The 20,299-nt window shown below is 38.7% G+C and overlaps 2 protein-coding genes across 3 annotated transcripts in view; one reads left to right on the plus strand and one right to left on the minus strand.

Moving 5' to 3' along the window:
* Nucleotides 1-4,797: 4,797 nt before the first annotated feature.
* Nucleotides 4,798-20,274, minus strand: Pex13 (peroxisomal biogenesis factor 13). The gene is made up of 4 exons (XM_021176262.2): nucleotides 20,073-20,274; nucleotides 9,834-10,528; nucleotides 6,874-6,999; nucleotides 4,798-5,554 (listed from the first exon to the last, which is right to left on the minus strand). Exons 1-4 carry the CDS (start codon nucleotides 20,162-20,164, stop codon nucleotides 5,256-5,258), a joined length of 1,212 nt encoding a protein of 403 aa, XP_021031921.1. The 5' UTR covers nucleotides 20,165-20,274; the 3' UTR covers nucleotides 4,798-5,255.
* Nucleotides 19,741-20,299, plus strand: part of Pus10 (pseudouridine synthase 10) — a 66,218-nt gene continuing 65,659 nt past the window's right edge. For both annotated transcript variants that reach the window (XM_029483165.1, XM_021176260.2), the window contains exon 1: nucleotides 19,741-20,074. The gene's annotated coding sequence lies outside the window, so the exon portion shown is untranslated. The remainder of the gene's footprint in view (nucleotides 20,075-20,299) is intronic.

Below are 20,299 nucleotides of genomic sequence, written 5' to 3' on the forward strand. Positions count from 1 at the left end.
GGGGATGAGACAAGGTCAGAGGCTAACCAGCTTCCTCAAGCTGTACTACAGAGCAATTGTGATAAAAAAAAAAAAAAAAAAAACCAAACAAAAAAAACCCCTGCATGGTACTGGTACAGGGGCAGGCAGGTAGATCAATGGAATAGAATTGAAGACTCAGAAATGAACCCACATACCAATGGTTACTTGATCTTTGACAAAGGAGCTAACCATCCATTGGAAAGAAGACAGCATTTTCAACAAATGATACTGGATCAACTGGCAGTTAGCATGTACAAAGCTCAAGTCTAAGTGGATCAAGGAACTCCACATAAAACCAGAGACACTGAAATTTATAGAGGAGAAAGTGGGGAAAGGCCTTGAAGATATGGGCACAGGGGAAAAATTCCTGAACAAACAGCAATGGCTTGTGCTGTAAGATCAAGAATCAACAAATTGGACCTCATAAACTTGCAAAGCTTCTGTAAGGCAAGGACACTGTCAATAAGACAAAAAGGCCACCAATAGATTGGGAGAGGATCTTTACCAATCCTAAATCAGATAGGGGACTAATATCCAATATATATAAAGAACCCAAGAAGTTGGACTCCAGAAAGTCAAATAACTCTATTTAAAAATGGGGTACAGAGCTAAACAAAGAATTCTCAACTGAGGAATTGAGAATGGCTGAGAAGCACCTGAAAAAATGCTCAACATCCTTAACAATCAGGGAAATGCAAATCAAAACAACCCTGAGATTCCACCTCACACCATTCAGAATGGCTAAGATCGAAAATTCAGGTGACAGCAGATGCTGGCAAGGATGTGCAGAATGAGGAACATTCCTCCATTGTTGGTGGGATTGCAAACTTGCACAACCACTCTGGAAATCAGTCTGGCGGTTCCTCAGAAAACTGGACATAATACTACCAGAGGATCCAGCAATACCACTCCTGGGAATATATCCAGAAGATGTTCCAACTTGTAAAAAGGACACATGCTCCACTATGTTCATAGCAGCCTTATTTATAAAAGCCAGAAGTTGGAAAGAGCCCAGATGTCCCTCAACAGAGGAATGGATACAGAAAATATGGTACATTTACACAATGGAATACTACTCAGCTATTAAAAACAATGAATCCATGAAATTCTTAGACAAATGGGTGGATCTGGAAGACATCATTCTATGTGAGGTAACCCAATCTCAAAAGAATACCCATGATATGCACTCACTGAGAAGTGGATATTATCCCAGAAGCTTAGAATACCCAAGATACAATTTGCAAAACACATGAAACTCAAGAAGGAAGACCAAAGTGTGTATACTTTGTTCCTTTTTAGAAAGAGCAACAAAATACCCATGGAAGGAGCTACAGAGACAAAGTTCAGATGACATCTAGAAACTGCTCACCTGGGGATCCATCCCATAAACTACCACCAAATCCAGACACTATGGCAGATGCCAACAAGAGCTTGCTGACAGGAGCCTGACATAGCTGAGAGGCTCTGCCAGTGCCTGACAAATACAGAAGTCGATGCTCACAGTCATCCATTAGATGGAGCACAGGGTCCCCAATGAAGGAGCCAGAGAAAGTACCCAAGGAGCTGAAGGGGTTTGCAGGCCCCTAGGAAGAACAACAATGTGAACTAACCAGTAACCCCAGAGCTCCCTGGGACTAAACCACCAGTCAAAGAAAACGCACTGAGGGACTCATGGCTCTCTAGCTGCATATGTAGCTGAGGATGGCCTAGTTGGTCATCAATGGGAGATGTGCCCTTGGTCCTGTGTAGGTTCTATGACCCAGGATAGGGAATGCCTGGGCCAGGAAGTGGGAGTCGGTGGGTTGGGGAGCAGGGGAAGTGGGTAAAGGATAGGAGATTTTCGGAGGGGAAACTAGGAAGGGGATAACATTTGAAATGTAAAAAAAGAAAATATCCAATAAAAAAGAAAAGAAAAAAAGGAAGATGATGAAAAAAAAGAAGATAAACGAATGTCATACAGTGTTGCAGACTACAGAAAATCACATGTGATTAAGAACGTAATTATCATACTTAGGACATGTTTCTTTGAGAAACTCTCCAGTTTTCTTCTGAAAAACAAGCCTTTACCATCTATTGAGTTTAAATTACCATTGAACAATAAAAGAAACACTCTTCATAATAGCACAGAGAGGAACACTCAGGCATTCATGTTGTACTTTGTGAAGCATCTATGGTAAAGTATTTCTGTTGCAATTATAATGCATTGTACAGACTTTTGTGAAATGTGCTGGTGACATACAGTAAAGCAACGCGAGTGTTGTAAAGAAAATGACAGGATGTTTGATCTTACTTATTGCATTTAGACCATGACGTCTGTTGTGAGAAACAGTCTTGTTTTCTTCTTAAACACAGTGATATCGCCTAATGTGTTTAATCAAAGTGTACAAGTGAAAACAAACACTCTTCTGGTTCTTAGCACAGGAGAAATACACAGGCATTCAGGCTGTACTTTGTTTTGTGTAGCATCTCTTTGATAAAGCACTTTTCCTCCAGCTATAACGTATAACAGAGTCTTCTGTGAAATGTACACTAGTGTTACAAACCAAAGAAAATCACATACCATTAAGAACTCACTTACCACGTTTAGAACATGACATCTATTTGTTAGAAGAGTTCTTTGTTCCTTCTTGTAAACACCCCTTTACCAGTTAATGCGTTTAATCTAACAGTACATGTGAAAACTAAAAGAAACACTCTTCTTGTTATTAGCAGAGCGAGGAACATGCATGCATTCACATTGTACTGTGTTTTGTGTGGAGTATATGTTATGGTACTTCTTTTGCAGCTATAATCTTAAAAAAAGAAATTAAGTTTCAAATACTTTTAATTCTCCGGTAAAGTATTTTCACAACCTATTAAAAATACAAATTTAACTGTATTTCATTTCTTTTTCCAGTAAAGACAGCATAAAATAAAGAGCAGCTGCACTCAGGTAAATGAATAATTGGCTAAGACTTGAGTAAGATCTAGAACATGAAAATGCATTTATAGTCCTTTAATCTTTTTCTTCCCAAGCTGATAAAATACAATTAAAACTTCTGATATCTAGTTTTTTACTGTAGCTTATGAATTATTTAATTGAAAGTGTAGTTTCCTGTGATGTAATGCTACTTCAGGAAGTCCCTAAGATTATATTGGAGCTGTGACCAATCTATTCATTTACTCTAAACCACAAAACTTTCTGCCACTCTAGTCCTACAACTGTTTTTCTAAGACTTTAATAAAGAATGGACACAGGCCGAGCGGTGGTGGTGCATGCCTTTAATCCCAGCACTTGGGAGGCAGAGACAGGCAGATTTCTGTGTTCGAGGCCAGCCTGGTCTACAAAGTGAGTTCCAGGACAGCCAGGCCTATACAGAGAAACCCTGTCTTCAAACAAACAAACAAAAAAGAATGGACACAGGTAGTTATTAGGTTAATACTATATAATCTAGCATAGACAGCCAAACAATAAAGACCCTAAAAGAAAGTTTTATCATTTATTTGTCTAAGCTCTTTCCTATACAACTGAAATATTAGTCACAAATCCTATTTTAAAGCTCATCTTCTAAAACAAAACAACACCCCAAACCTAAATAGTGCTGACTCAACATTTTATTTCTACTTTACTACTAGTGTTTAGTCTAGATGTCTAGAGTAACATTTAGACATGAGAAAAGTTCAGACATCTCAAGTCAGAAGTAAATATTTGTTAAAAACTTTGAGAGTCAGGGCCATGCCTCAGTGGTAGATTATTTAACCCCCTTTCTCAACTGAAAAGTTACTACTGAATGTCAGAAAAATCAGCCTAAAAGATAAATAAGTACCATAAATGCTTCTCTCTATCTTAAGATGAAAAGATGCATTACTTATATTGTCATTTCAAAAAAGGGCTTCCTAAGAAGTCTTTAGTGCTTCTGTTCTGTGCAGATATTGGGTTAGACATGGTTTAATATGAACTCTTCCAGAATTATTTATTTGATAAACCTATCTATATGAAAGAAGCAAAACCAAATCACTTTTTATCAAAACCCACAGCTGTTAGTAGTGTCTATAAATGAATTCTGTGATTTATTTCTGACAGTTCTAATCTGTAATATATTCACAGCAAGCGTATAAAGCTTCCAATTCTATGGGGAAACACATAAAATTCACTATTAAGCAAAAACCAAACAAACAAAAAGTCAGTGTATTTGAAATAGCAAGCAAATTATAGTCTCAGTAGTGAAAACCACAAGAAATCTATCCAATGTGACAGACATATTTCAGTTACCTTGTTTTTTTTTGGGCCTTTTGTTATTTTGTTTTTTCTTTCCAGAGCTGAGGACTGAACCCAGGGCCTTGTGCTTGCTAGGCAAGTGCTCTACCACTGAGCTAAATCCCCAACCCCGACAGACATATTTCAAATATTTAACGTATAAGCTGATTTTGGAATTTACAAAAGTAATTATCTTATGTAGAAGCAGAAAATTCAGAATTAAAAATCATTACTGCCAGAATTGATTATATCATTAAGTATAATCTTAAAGGACTCCTGTCTTAGTTGGAGGAAAAGAACAAAAATTCATATATTGTGATTCACTCAGGATGAGATCTTGTTACATGTTGTGATTCGGTCAGGATGAGATCTCCTGATACTGTAAAGAGGCTAAGAAGCTGTCATTCAGAACCATCTTCTTCACAGTGCTTCCAGTGACCTCTTAACAACACACTTTTATAAATACAATAAAAGATAATAGTATCAATTATTTGCTGGTAAAAACACATCACCTAAAGTAAATTCAACACCAGACATAATACAGATGAGAAAATTTTTATTATTTAGTTTATTTATAAGGTTAAAAAATTAGCCTTTTGTCTGTTCTTATAAGTAGATGTTATCACTCAATTTTTGAAGACTTCAAGTCAACTAACTCGGAACTTTAAAAAGCGTTAATGATCCCTTCTGAGGCAACTTGTGTGTTCTACTGTTCATCAAATTTAAGCCTAGGGACTGAGATAAGATGGAGCTGACAACTATCTCCATAATCTTAAAAGCTAGGTGAAACAAATGTCCTCATGGTCCACGAGACAGTCAAGTGTAGCCAGATCACTTGACTAGCAGCTAGCGTGTGACTACATAACTTCTAGCAGAAAAACACTCGGCACAGCCATGAGCAAATGCTTTCATTCAACTGCAAATTAATTTCTCTGTAAGAAATAATTTTTTAAAATACTTTAAAATATTGTTCACCTGCCCACAAACAGGAAACACATCAAAGATCTTGTTTGTCTCCATTTGTCCCTGTAGAATCAGGTGCACTGGGAACCTTATTAGTTTCAACAAAAACAGATTCAAAGGCAGCTTCCTGTTCATCCAAAGGATTGGTGGTAGTGACTCCTTTAATTAATGTTGGGTTGGTAAAAGACTGTTGTTGCTTGAGCATTGTACTCGATTCTATTGTTTTTCTGCCTCTTCTTTTACCAAGAATTTTGACATAATTTGCAGGTATAAGTCCTGTTGTTTGACCGTCAAGACTAGCCAGAAGCCAACCACGCACTTTGGGTTGTTGTTCTGAAGAAAGAGAAAGACAGCTTTTAAGTACACTTTGGAATCCAACAGAATATTAATGATAATGTATGTTAAACAAAATCAGAGCCTTCTGATAATGCTGTCTCCTGAGGAGCTCCACCAGTGCCTGACAAATACAGAGGTGGATGCTCTCAGCCAACCATTGGACTGAGCACAGGGTCCCCAATGGAGAAACTAGAGAAAGGACCAAAGGAGCTGAAGGGGTTTGGAGCCCCATAGAAGGAACAACAATATGAACCAACCAGTACTCCCAGAGATCCCAGGGACTAAACCACCAACCAAAGAGTACACATGGAGGGACCCAAAGCTCCAGCCGCATATGCAGCAGAGGATGGCCTTGTTGATCATCAATGGAAGGAGAGGTCCTTGGTCCTGTGAAGGCTCGATGCCCCATTGTAGGGGAATGCCAAGGCCAGGAAGCGCGAGTGTGTGGATTGGTGAGTGGGGGAGGGAGAAGGGGAAACCAAGAAAGGGGATAACATTTGAAATGTAAATAAAGAGAATATTTAATTAAAAAAAATCAGAGTCTCACAGTGAGATTATGTTAACGAATAGTATGTGCACACACTCAAAAGCAAATACTAGCACACTTAATTAGCGGTCTAGATCCATTTTTCTTTTAAAGTAAAGAGATGGAATCTCAGTTACCCAAGTTGGCAATCCTCCTGCTTTAGCCTCCTAAGTAGTAGGGACAATAGATATGTATCTAGCTTCAGTTTCATTCTTAAATTTATAGTAAATAAAATATATAGTAAAAACACAGTATTATAAGTATATGTTAAACTTACTAAATAGTCCTGCCTTGAAATGTCTTTCAGATTTTAAATTAGAATCTGAGAAAATACTTTAAGTATTGTATATTGTATTGGGATTAACAGAGCTTGGAACTCAAGGGTTTGAATTTAGAAGAGATTATACAGGGAAGTGTTGTTCTAACACTCTGGGGTATTTTCTCTGACTTTACTGTGTTTTGACACAGGGTCTCATGTACATAATAGTAGGAAGAGCAAGGGGGTCAGCAAGGGTGGGAGGGGACAAGAGGGTAATGGGGTCAGTGGAGGTTAACACTAGCATTTGGAAGGCTAAGGGAGGGCTGCCATAAGTTTGAAGCCAGCCTGGGCTACACAGTGAGACTCCATCTCAATCTTGTCTGGAAAAAAAAAAAAAAAACAGACAAAAGCAAAACTCAGGTAACCATCTGCATGTTAGCCAGTGAGCAAGGTCCTTTGTTTCAGTTTCAAATACTACCTTTACAATTATTACAAACTCAAGATAATTACAACTTATTTGTGATTTGTTACCTTTGAGGGCTAAATTTAGCATATCACCAGCACGGAAAGAAATTTCTTCATCAGACACGGCAACAAAATCGTACTCTGCTCTTGCAACTACATGGTCATCCTCACCACTTGCCCAGTTGGTGTTGTCTATAAACAAAATCAGTGGTTGGTTAATAAAGTTTGCAAAACGAGCTGCATAAATCCACTTGCCAAGTGGACAGGTCTCCCTTCCTAAGTAACTTCCTTCACAAGGGACACTGTGGATGGGCAAGCTTACTATTGTAGGAACTATCAGACTATCATATCCCTGACAAACTTTTCCCTTTTCCACACCAACTATTTTGTTTTTGACACAAAGTTTCTTACTGAAGTTGGAGCTAACAGACTGAATAGGCTGGCTGGGATTAGATCCAGGGATCTAGCTGTCTTCTGGCCATCTGAGTTCTCGAGTCACACATGCAAGGCTCTGCTCTTACATGGGTGCTGGTGATCCAAACTCAAGCAAGTCCACTTGTTTCTGCAACAGGAATTTTACTGACTGAGCTATTTCTCTAGCCTCTCTTCTGATTTTAAAACTATTCTTTTTTTTTCTGATTACTGAAAAGCATAAATAGTAGTCTCAACCTGCAAGCCATCAGCAACCAGAGCTGTAGGTTTAGCACACACCTAAGCAGCAGAGAACTGAGTTACAGGAACCAATATCCTCAATGTTCTATTGCTCATCCAACTCCTTTATTTATTCATTTATTTTCACACTGCAGATAAAAACATCCTCTTCTTTTGACCTAGTTCTGTGTGCCACCTTTTCTCCTCTTTACTATAAAAGGCTTCGTTACTGAATCCGGACACCAATCTCTAATCTGTCTCTACCTACTTCTTCCTTTTTTTCTCATGTTCTTTTTTGAGACTGGATCTTACTTTGTATCACTGGCTGGTGTGGAACTTGCTATGTATGTCCAGCTGGCCTTGAACTTCTATCAGTCCCCCTACTTCCACCTCTCAATGCTGAGATGATGTGGCAATGGCATCACCATGCCGTTTTACACTTTCCTTTGGCCTAAAAACACCATAGGCTCTAATGTCCTTTTACTTTTTTTCCTTGGTTTTTTTTTTTTTTTTTTTTTTTTTTTTTTGAGACCGGACTGTAATATATATTCCTGGCTGATCCAGAACTAACTACGTAGTTCTGTCTGACTCTAACTATAGAGTACTGGAATTAAAAGGTGTGTGTCACCATAGCTCCCAGAGATCTAATTTCTTAAACAACAAAGCCTCTAAGAATGCAGTTCAGTGGAAGGGTACTGTAAGCACATTAAGGCCTTCATTTAGCCAGCATGTGCATGAAAACCAAGGCACAACTACACAATTTTCCTCTCTCCCATTTGTTGCTTACCCCACCCACTCACACACAAATTTTCTGACTTAATTTACCCTTTATATCCTAATGGTAGGCAGAGCAACTCAACAGAAGCACAAAAGGTTCTCTTCCCTTCCGTTTCCTGCACTCTTACAGCGCCACAACCACAGTGACCTCCTTGCTAATTATCCATCATATTAGGCGTATTGCCAACAGGGAGGGCTTTACTCCTCTTTCAGGAATTCTTCCTTGAATATCTGTGGCAATATACAGGTTCCTCTTACTCTTCTTTCCTCTAGGACTCCCCAACATCCTGATCATTTTTTCTTTTCTGTAGTACTCATCATTTCCTGACTCACTACATATTTTGTTTATTGCCTCCCATCAGATTGCCACAAAGGCGTGCTTTATATCCCTGTCTTCTAGAGCTGTAGGCATTCAGGTAATACTTGTTACTTAATAAAATATCCATAGTAGCTTGTTTAAAAGCCTATGGCACTTTCCTTCTTTGTTTTTATAAACCACATCTAATCAGCAACCGAATCTACTGTTTGTCCTTTTCACATACCCTGGTTTAACCTTCAATCTCTTTTATCAAGTCCAGCTGAACTCTTTAAATTAGTATTAAGCCTTTTTTTTTTTTAATGTGCCAAACAGGTTACTACTCAGCATAGTCCAACCCTTTATTGCACTCTCTCTCCCTTCCTACCCCCTCTCCACCCCCACACACCCCACAACTTCACCATCCCTATATGCTAGGCATCAGACACGGGGTCTTACATATACATGGGAAGCAAGCAAACACTTTAACAATGAGCTATACCTCTAATTCCCAGTCTGAACTCTTTAGAAAACTATTTATGTTACAAATATTTAATACAAAAACTACCAATAAAAAATCATTTCCTTACTAAATGAAAATTAAGTTCCACAACAGCAGTTAAAATCTTTCTCTTACCATTAGCTCTCAGTCTACTTCTCACTATCCTCTATTCTGTGTACAAAGATAACTGTTGGCCAGGTCTCATTTTCTGCCCATGTATTTCTGTCCAAGCTGTTCCACCTGCTGCTTGTATTTGTGTGATGATTCCACCCACCCCCCCTTTTTTGGTGGTACTGGAGCTTGAACCCTAGGTTTCATGTATACCAGTAAGCTACATCCCTACAATAATAAAAAGCTATCAAAAGCCAACTCAGATGCCATTTCTTCCTAGTTAACATGGCTAAAAATAGTGGTTTCACTATTCTAGAATGTTAGCCCCAGATTTGCTTCTGGTTCTGTCTTACTATACCATCTTTGCCTTATTAAAATTGCCTGTATATTGTTGTAATGACTCTCTTTCAATATTTTAGAAAAATAGGGATTGTGCTCTCTGTATCTTTATGTATTCTATAGCACCAAGTTCAGCACCAGGTTAATGTATACTATTAAACTGAATAAATTAATAAGCAAGCCTTACTTTGTCACATAAATATTCTTTTTCTAGTTTTGAAGCTCTTAACTAAAAGGATAATTATATTAAAATAGTAAATGCAAATGAATATAGGAATGCTAATTTAACATATCCATTCTTGAAGTTTTCAATTGTTACGTGGTTTTGAAATCATTTTTAATTATTCTTACCTGTTACTTCATCATTGTGTGTAGATAGAAGTTTCCAGATGAGATAAGGACCGCCAAGGATAACAGCAAAGAACAGGAATATTGGCCAAGATTTTGCTGAGTTAGTTGCCTGGTCCTCAGCACTAAGGCAGGCCACAGTTCCTTCACTTTCTGCCCACAGGTCCTCATTCTCAGAGCCTCTTCTTAAACCCATCATCCACTGTAACCGTCTATAAAGATATCTTATAGTCCTAACTAATGCAAAGGCTGAAAAAACCTTTGTAAAGTGTATTTTTAGCCGGGAAAAGTGATTTGCTACATCCAATACAGCCCTGAAACTGTTATAGACGGCTGAAAAGGTAGCATCCATCATCATGCTGACAGAGGCAAATGCATGCACAATACTTTCAATGGACTGAAATGCACCTCTGCTGCTTTCTTCAGCTTGCTGAACAAACCTACTGGGAGGAAGATCATCTACACGGAGGCGGTTAAAGCCCAAACCACTGTATCCGTAACTATAAGGGCTATAGCTTCCATAAAATGAATTTCCGTAGGCTCCATATCCAGAAGAAAATGAACTGTAAGCAGGTCTGAAAGTGTTTACATTGTTGCTCCCTGTCTGCTGGGATGGCCTGGGAAGAATAGGTGGGGGCACTCTTGTAAGTGTTGGTTGTCCAGGTCTTGTCAATAAAGTAGGGCCCAAATCAGCAGATCTAAAATACACACAGATATAAAAAAAAACCCAAGTTACTTATGCACAAAATCTTTTGTCCAATAAGTAAGTTTTAATTATGGTTATGTATTTTATTTTAAAAAGTTTCTATTTCTCTTTAATTGACTTTAGAAGTCGGTATGGCAGGTGCTGAAGAGATGGCACTAGATGCTCTTCAAGAGGACCTGGGTTCACTTTCCAACACCCACATGGCAGGCAGCTCACAACTGCCTATAACGAAGTTACAGGGCACCCTCTTCTGACCTCCATGTGCACCTCCAAGGCTTTAATGCTTTTCTGTTGTGTCATGTTTACATGCATCTAGTGTCCAGGCATATTCCTTGCTTGCTATTACAACCAGCACAGTAAAGAAGACTAAGCAAGCCTATGACAGAAGGACAGATGATATTTCCTCAATGCTGTGTTAGTTTCTTCCACTGGGCATTTAAAAAGAAATTTAAACAGAAAAAAAAAAATTGGCAGAATACATACATATTTTTATGTAGATTCAATAACTACCATGATCTTAGCATATTTTTTCTCTCACTTTGATCCACAAATTCTTGAAACATTTGAATTTAACTTCTAAACTTGATACATTACCCCCTAAGTATCTCAGAAGGCATTTCCCAAGAAAAAACATTTCAGTTACTACCCCATCACTGAAAGCTAAAAAGTTTCATACAATCAATAATGCAATTAATATAAAAAACTAATCCATTTCCCAGAAATGTTAAATAGCTTTGAAGTAAAATTCAGTTACCATCAGTTTACCCACTTAATATAAAATTTAATTGTTTTTATTTTCCTAGTTGGAATACTTTCATTACTCCTGAAAGACATGCGGAGTTCACAGGGAGGGCAGTGAGAATTAGGATAAATCCTAACAGAGCATAAGGACATATATGAGGATGCCATAATGAAACAAACTGCTAGTCACACTATATTAAGTAGTTTAAAATAGCCTGTATTCACTAGCAGTCACTTTCAGTTTCCCTCCCACCTCCAACCATTGGTAAACACAAACTTACTTTTGTCTTTATGACCTTATCTAGTCCAGATATTTCATATATAGTTGATTTTGTTATTGAGATATCTTAAAACATCTATGAAGTTTACCAGTACCTAATCATTATTCCTGGGAGTAATATAGTTAGGCTCCTGTATGCTTTCGATCACTTTGAGACAGCCTACTCTGGCCTATAATCTTATTACTGTGTAGCTGGTCTCTCTAGAACAGGGATGAAATGCATCTGTCACCATGTCTGTCTTTCAAGTCATATTTTCATCAACCAATTAGTACATATACTTGCTTTATGTGCATTGCTATTAAGGATCTATTGCTGATATATTAATAACATCTCAGTACAATAACTCATGACTGAACAGATCTAATACTTACACCTTTTCTTTAGTAAAGCTTCACGGCCACCTTGTAGTTTGAATTATTAGACAGAACTAACTTGGGAGCCATTTTAAATGGCGAGATCCATTTATTAATGTGAAAACCCCAGAACTAAACAGACTATATAATGGACATGAGTGCACAGTCGTTAGGACTGAAATAAGCTTTCACACTGCTTTGTTACATTTCAGCTGACATTACAGGTCTTTCTCTGTCCTGTACATGCACACAAATGACAAAGTACTGATTTTGAGGTTATAATGAATTTTGGTGGGTAGGCAAATTTGCAAATATGAGATCTATAAAGAAGGTCTATGGTAGAGTGCCATAGCATGTGTGATTTGTAGCTTGTTGTCACTTCAGCATATTTCCAAGGCTCACCCTACTGAGAATGAATCAGTTCATGTGAGCACTTCTTCCCCAAATGCCTCAGAGCAGAAGTGGCTCAGATTTGAGACTCTGGAACATGGTGTACAGATAATGAGGTGATGTGGGGATGGCATTCAAGTGAAACATGAATTACACTTGTATTTTGTACACTTTTACACACATAACCTGATGGTAATTTCATACAAAAGTTTTACTATGCTTGTAATTTTTGTCTGTTTCTGAGATGAATTCTTGCAACACAGCTCTGGATAGCCTAGACCTGGCTATGCAGCTCAGGATGGCCTTGAACTCAATGGTATTCCTCTCAATTGGGTATATCTATTTCTATTTATTTATTTAGAGACAAGGTTTCTCTATTTATCACAGGCTGTTTTAGGACTGTGTAGTCCAGGCTAGCTTCAAATTCACGAACCCTGTGTTTCACCTCCCAAGTGCTTCAATTACAGGTATATGTTTTCATTTTAACCTCAACTTATTACCTGATGTCAGATGTAAAATTTTACCTGTGGCATTATGTCAGTATTCAAGAAGTTTCAGATTTTGTAATGTTTATTACTCTTCATAGCCAAAGGATAGTCATTCTCATATTCATATATATGTGTATATATATCATTTGGGGTAATATTGGTCTGTTTCAATGCTTTGGCTGTTTTGAATAATGTCACTAGTGAAGACTTAATTGTATAGACATTTTTGTATCTTGAGTCTACTCCTATTGTGAATTGTTGGGCTGTACACTAAATATTACATTTAATCTTTGAAGAAACTGTCAGACTAGTTTCCAAAGCAACCATACCACTTTACGAATATTCCCACCAGCAGAGTTTGAAGATTACAGCTTGCCCACATTCTTTCTTGTTAATGGCATTTAAACAATAGTCAACTTAATGGTCAGGGAGTAACATCTCACTGTGGTTCTTTTAACACCGGGTCTCATGTAGCCCAGACTGGCCTTAGACTTGTTACAAAACCAAGAATGACTTTGAACTTCTGATCTTCTTGCTTCCACCTCCTAAGTGCTGGGATTAGCATTTGCTGCCGTATCCAGTTTTGCTATAGTTTTGATTTGCATTTCTCTGAAGCGTAATACTATTAAATACTCTTTATGTTCTTTTGGCCTCTTACAGTCTTATCATAAGAAACAGCTTTACCCTAACTAATACACTTCCCTCATTTACTTGTTTTGTGCATGCATATGGGGAACAGGCACGTGCTATGGAGTGCATATGGAGGTCAGAGGACACGTGAGGGTCCCAGGATGTGGCTGTAGTCATCAGGCTTGCTGATAGGCATTTTTACCCACAAAGCTACCTCACCAGCTCATTTTCCTCACAACTAAATGGGCTTCTTATGGTCTTTTTAGTATTTATCTTTGTTACTGAATTGGAAGAGTCAAAATGTCCTTTAAAAAAAAACATTTTCTGTGGATAAATATTTTTGCCTCCATGTATGTATGTGTATTACATGCATCTGGTAGCCGTGGAGGCCAGAAGAGGGTGCTGGAGCCCTTGAAACTGGAGTTACAGAGGGTTATGACCTGCTATGTGGGTACTGGGCACCAAGCCTGGGTCCTCTGCAAAAGTACCAAGTATTGAGCATCTATCTGTCTAACTCCTTCAAAATAGCTTTTAAAAGTGGTTTTTGAAAAAAATGTATATATTTAGTTTATACACTGCATTTGACTTTTTCTTCCCATTATATTCTAAAGTACAACAATCAGGGTTGGCAGGAGAGCTCAGTGCATAAAACATGTTGCCTTGGATGCCTGGTGACTCAGTTTGATCCTAGACCCACGACAGGAGAAGAAAACTGACCCCAAAGTAGTACACTGATCTGCACACAGCTAGTGTGGTGCAGGGCCCTCACTTACACTTGATCCTTGTTTATATCACATACATCATGTCTAACTGCAAAATCATAATATCTAATGTCAGGGAAATCTTTAACATTATAAACAAGTTATACAACTTTTACTTAAAAAAAAAACCAGCTAAATCCAACATTTAAAAAGGGAACAAAATTTGAAAAGGACTAACAATAGCACATTCAGGCTCTGACAAAGGAGTTCTGCTACAAAGTAAAAGCATGGGAGAAAAGCTGATATATTTAGATTTGATACAAGATAAATACACTTAGGGAACAAAACACAAACAAAAGCATACTTTGATGAAGGCTGACTTTACAGGTCATTCACTTCTGTGTCAAGAATCACAAGGTGAGTCAGGGAATTAGAAATAACAAAAAGAAGGTTCTACTCAAATGAACTCAAGTGCTCACTGAGGCTAAGAGTCAGGACCTTGGTGCCTACTACAAAATATGCTGTGAACTTTTTTTTTTTCTAAAGCAAACTATAGACCTTCCTAAAACAACACAGTTTATTGCTACTATTCTAGGTTGCCTTTCAGAACTAGACAGTAAAATCCTACTGCTAAAGAGCAGCATACTTTGGTTGTAGAATATATAGAAATCAAGCTGAAACTGATTTTAAAACTTTCTCCCTGCTGGCTAGCTAGTTTCTGTGTAAGAAGGTGTTATGCAGGCTGCTGTGGAAAAACAAAAAAAAATCATGGTGTCACCCAGTAGTGAACCTTACATGCTACAATACTATCTTGCCAGGCAAGATACACCCAATGATGAATAATGGCAAAGAGTAACCAACTACTTTTGGATTGGATTTGAGGCCTGTTCTACAGGAAGGAATTCATTCATGTCTGGTACTATAAATCTGGTTTAAAAACCCCATGATTAGTCAGATCAAAGGCCCTGGGGGTGGGGGTTGGGACAAGGAGGCATATCTGATACTAATTGGTTTTGCTAAATTGGCATGTTGTAAACTACCTTTTAAATATTTGTGTTTACACACATAGGGCTATCCTTAACCATGGCTAGAGAAGCTTAAGCTTGTCTCTGCAGTTAAGAGCAGAGACTCTTAACTGGTCAAAGTGTGAATGAGTGACTATTGACTGCTTAGCCCTATGGGACTCTATCAACCCTTGCTCTACAAACTTAGGACACACCAGAAAAGCGGGGGTGGAAAAAAATATGAGAGCCAAAGGATGGGAGGAGTGCTGTGAACACTGTCTTCTAGACAGAACAAGGCCATCCTAACTCATGAGCTCACTACAGCTATGTAACATGCAAAACACTTGTACAAGATCAAGCCAACAATATCGTAAGTCAACATTCCAATAGGCAGTACTCAGTACACTACAAAAAGATGTGAAAAGATGGGGCGTGGTGGGGGGTGGCATGCTGGAGGTGCCTGGGGGAGTGGGAGGTGTATAATATGATCAAGATGCACTGTTTATATGAATGAAAATGTCAAAGAATAAACACAAGATATTATATTTAAAAATAAAGCTACAGACCTAGGAAAGGGATTGGCCACTGACACACTTCAAGCTAGAAAACAAATTAACTTACACAGTTAATATGTAATGTTTTTGGTTTAATCCACTGTTTATACACCTGATTCTTGTCAGATGTAAATGTAGGATTGGGTGCTACGGGTGCACACAGATAGAAGCAAGGAGACTACTATGCAGAAAGAGAAAAGTAAAATTCTAAAATTCCTAATTTTATAGAAGCCATGAACATGAAGTATTAAAGAAAAATTAAGATGTCAGGTTTAAAAAATCAGTACTAAAAAAAAATGAAAAAATTAATAGCCTAATACCAAGATTCCTAGATATTTAAAATCATCAGTGATATTATCTAGTTTTAAGAAAATCAAATGAGCTCGGCATGGTGGTGCATACCTTTGATATTAGCACTTGGGAAGAAGGCAAAGACTGGTGCATCCCTGTGAGTTTGAGGCTAGCCAGGACCACATACCAAGTTCCAGGCCTACCAAGGCTACATATACATAGTAAGACCTTGTCTCAAAAAGGCAAATCAAACATGAAATAAAAACATGTAATGTGAAGTAATGTATTAGGAATCTCAGACATGATGCCGCAGCGTTAGGGAATGCCTTGTAAGTATAATACAAGGAAAAAAAAATAGTTGTATGCTGAGGAGAGTGGAGACCTAAGAACTGCATGCTAAGGGTGGACTTCATAATCACAAGAACTCTCCAATCAGAAATAACTAACTGGAAGACCTGCTGCTGCTGCTGCTGTTGCTGGTGGGTCACAAAAGAAAAAGATTTTGCTTAAAGCATTAGAGAACAAAGTACTGAGAAAATTTAAAATCAAGGTGATGAAAGAAGAAGACATCCAGAGTTGTCTAGGGACAGCAGCTGATCCAGGAAGAGATGGTCGCAGGCACAGCTGCTTAGGCCATTTAGCACAATGCCTGGAGCAAGTTCAGACTGGGATCTTAAAGGACTACATGCTAGTAGGGAGAACAGCTTGAGAGGAAATAGACCAGCTTTGGGCTAAACAAAATATATGCTTCAAATCAGCCCAATCCTTGACTGGATTAAAGTACCCTATATTGCCGTTGCTCTGACAGTGAGAAGTCAGTCTCCAGAGGAAGACAGCTCACAGGTTTCGAATCATCTTAATCACCTACATAAGGTTCAGCTCTCTACAACAAAACTGGGTCTCCATGATGACAACACTATATGTTTCTTTAAAAGAACATTAACAATACAGAGCTCCATAGCTACAGAGAAATCCAGAACATGAAACAGATTTTAAATTTAAAGACAAGGATTTCTCAGCAAGTCATAGAAGACATAAAGTCAGACTGAAAGGAAAATACAAAGAAAACAAAAGCCTTTCAATCTATGAACTCAATGGCTGGTTTAATTAGATACAGGTTATATTTAAAAAAAAAAAAATCAAGGCTTAGGGCTAAGGAGTTGGCTGAGAAGGCGAAGTCCTTGTTGTGTAAGGACTGAGTTTGGATCCTTAGCACTTTGGTAAAAAACTGGCATGGAGACATGTTTCTATAATCCAGAGATGAGGAAACAGGAGGTTCCCAGGGTCTCCCCTGCCAACAGTCCAGTCTAGGCTAGGCCCAGGTTCAGTGAGACCCTATCTCAAAATTTAAGGTGTAAGGTAGACAGTGATAGGGGAGGACTCCTGAGGTTGACCTTTGGCCTCTAGACACAGATCTGTGAGCGTACTAACCGCCCCCCCCTCCCCCCAGCACTGCACCTTAGCCAGGTAGAACTGTCATTCATGTCTGTAACCCAGTACCTGGGAGGTTGAGGAAAGAGGATCTTGAGTCAACCTGGGCAATTTAGCTAGACTGTGTCAAAGATATAAAAGAAAAAGAAAAAGAAAAAAGAAAAAAAAAGGACAAAAATTAAAAAGAGGGGCAATATAAAGAGACAACAAACAGAAGCAATATTTTAAGACAAAAAAAAAAGCTGAAAATTTTCTGAAATTCATGAAAGATGCCAAAGTCAGACCTAAGTATTTCTACAACTCCTACTCAGAATAAAAATGCATATAGAAGCCTAAAGTAGTTCACTGCTGAAAAACAACCAACCAACCAACCTACGTCAAACAATTAGAAAAATAGTGAAAGCAGCTGGCAGTGGTTCAGGGTGGGGACATTTTTAGGCAAGAATAAGAGAAGATGGCTGAAATTATCAAAAAGCTACCAAAAAGCAAAAATCCAGGAACAAAATTAGGTCTCTTGATGTTAAGACAGATGATCTCTAGATTCCTTGCTAACAACAGTAGGCATTTTTATAGTTCAAAGCACATTAGATAATGCTTCTTGTACCATATACAATGTTTAGAGGTTCTTAGCCTGTGGTCATAACCCCCTTGGCAACCTTTTATCTCCAAAAATATTTACATTATGATTCCTAACAGCAAAATTATATTTATTAAGTAGCAACAAAAATAATTTTATGGTTGAGGTCACCATAACATGAGAAACTGTATTAAAGGGTTGTAGCATTAGGAAGGTTGAGAAGCACTGGTTTAAAGATGAGTGTTCAAACAATATTTAAAGGTATAACTATGTTAAAAACCTTGGTGAGTTAAGAAAAATTCAGAAGGTGATTGCCTGTAAATCCCAACACTGCGAAGTTTAGGTAAAAAGACCACTGGAGCTCAAAGCTACTCTGTCTCTCTGGCAAGACATCTGTCTAGGAAGAAAGAAAGAAAGACACTCAGAAAGAAAGGAATAAAAGACAGAAAAAAAAAAGAAATGAATAAGTGATTTCTTAAATATTTTGAGTACTGAATTCTGTACTGAAATGGGTGGAAAAATACAGATTCTATGTGTATAATTATGTCACAGAGGACCTAGGTATTATATAAAATCTTTTCTTTCCCTTTTTCTTTTTTTTTTAGATTTATTTATTTTATTTTTAATATATAGCTATCTTCAGACACACCAGAAGAAGGCATTGGATCTCACTGGATCCTTCTTGGATCACAACTCATGGTTGTGAGCCACCATGCTGTTGCTGGGAATTGAACTCCAGACCTCTGGAAGAGTAGTCAGTGATCTTAACCGCTGAGTCATCTTTCCAGCCAGCCCCAATAAAATCTTAAAGAGAAAAATCATTTACCTAAAGAAATAAAAAGTTAACTTTTCAATAAAAAATTTTTCAGTGCAAAATTTTCTCATTAAAAAACTGATATAAAGACAAAAGTATAATTTAAAAAAAGGAATCCAATATCACATAGGAACATAAATCTTAATACAGAATTCAGGACAGTATATTAAAAAAAGGAAGCTAAGTAGGTTCATTTAAAAATGCAAGATAAGTTCAACATTAATGGAATAACCCATAATTGCATACCATTAGTAAAACAAATATAGACAGGTACAGAAGCCAATCATAAAATTTAAGGCACATACAACAAAACAACAACAAACCCAGAAGGCAAAGTAATGTTCAGAGAAGTTTAACGGGATAGCAAAGAACACACTTAGAAACATTCTAATGAAAGTATCACCAATAAGTGTTGCTTTAACACGGAAAATACAGTTTATCACTCTAATTGTATCTATTAGTTACTGTGCCCAAGTGTTTTAGTACTTTTAAAAGAGCACCAGATTTTCCAATAAGAGAAAAGTGCTCCAACGTACAGAGATTTTTACGCGCCAGAAAACGTACAAACTTGCTCTGAAATCATGTCGCCTGGATTAAGGTATCTATTTATCCAAAGAAAACACAGGTTCGTGAAACTCTAATTCTGTTTTAAATTTTTAAAAGTTGCAGACACATTTGTTACTGATTTAAATCAAAGCAAATAAAAACTTTATAGGCCTTAGACGACAGTCACACACACAATTTTGTACACAAAGGCTACCCACAGACTTCGAATTCCTGTCTTAGAATTCTTTCAACCCTCAACCTAAACGTTAAGCTAAGTTATGCTAGAAAAGAAAGCCAAGGGTAAGAGCTTGGATTCCATGTTGCGTAAAAGTGACCTTTGGGGCGTTCAACCAACTTCTGGAGAGGCTGTAAATAGCTTTTCCATGACTTTTGCTCTCTATCCTTGCCCTGGCTGGGCCAACGTCGCGCTCCGCAGCAGACCCAAGCTCGCTGCTTTAAAGCGGGTCAGGCTGTCCGGCCCCCCCCCCCCGTGTCCCGCAAAAGCGAAAAGGCAGGGAAGCGCCGCTTTTCTTTCTAGCTCCCGCATCCGTGGAGCCGGCGGGGCGCCCTGGGGAAGAACGCGCGGCCGTACAGCCAGCAGACTCCAGACCCGCTCTGCACTCGCCCCGGGCCGGCAGCGGGAAGCGACGCCTCCCCCCAATAACGGCTTCAACCGCCTCCTGCCAAGTCCCCGCTCTGGCCTGCAAAGTCGCGGCCCAAACACCTCACACTCACTGGTAAGTGGGGCCGGGGCCCGGCCCGGGGCCGGCCCCGGGAATTCGGCGAGACTCCCAGGGTTTGGGGGGCGGCGGCGGCTGGGAGGCCATCTCTCCGCCAGCTCCGCTCCGGCTCAGGGAAGCGACTGCGACGGCTGGGAGAAGGAGCGCCTGGCTTGCCAGGCACGACAGGCAGAGCACCGAGCCCTCCACCCCGCCCACGCCTGACGTCAGGCCAAGGCGTGT

The sequence above is a fragment of the Mus caroli genome, chromosome 11 (assembly GCF_900094665.2).
Source record: "Mus caroli chromosome 11, CAROLI_EIJ_v1.1, whole genome shotgun sequence".
Classification (NCBI taxonomy): domain Eukaryota; kingdom Metazoa; phylum Chordata; class Mammalia; order Rodentia; family Muridae; genus Mus; species Mus caroli.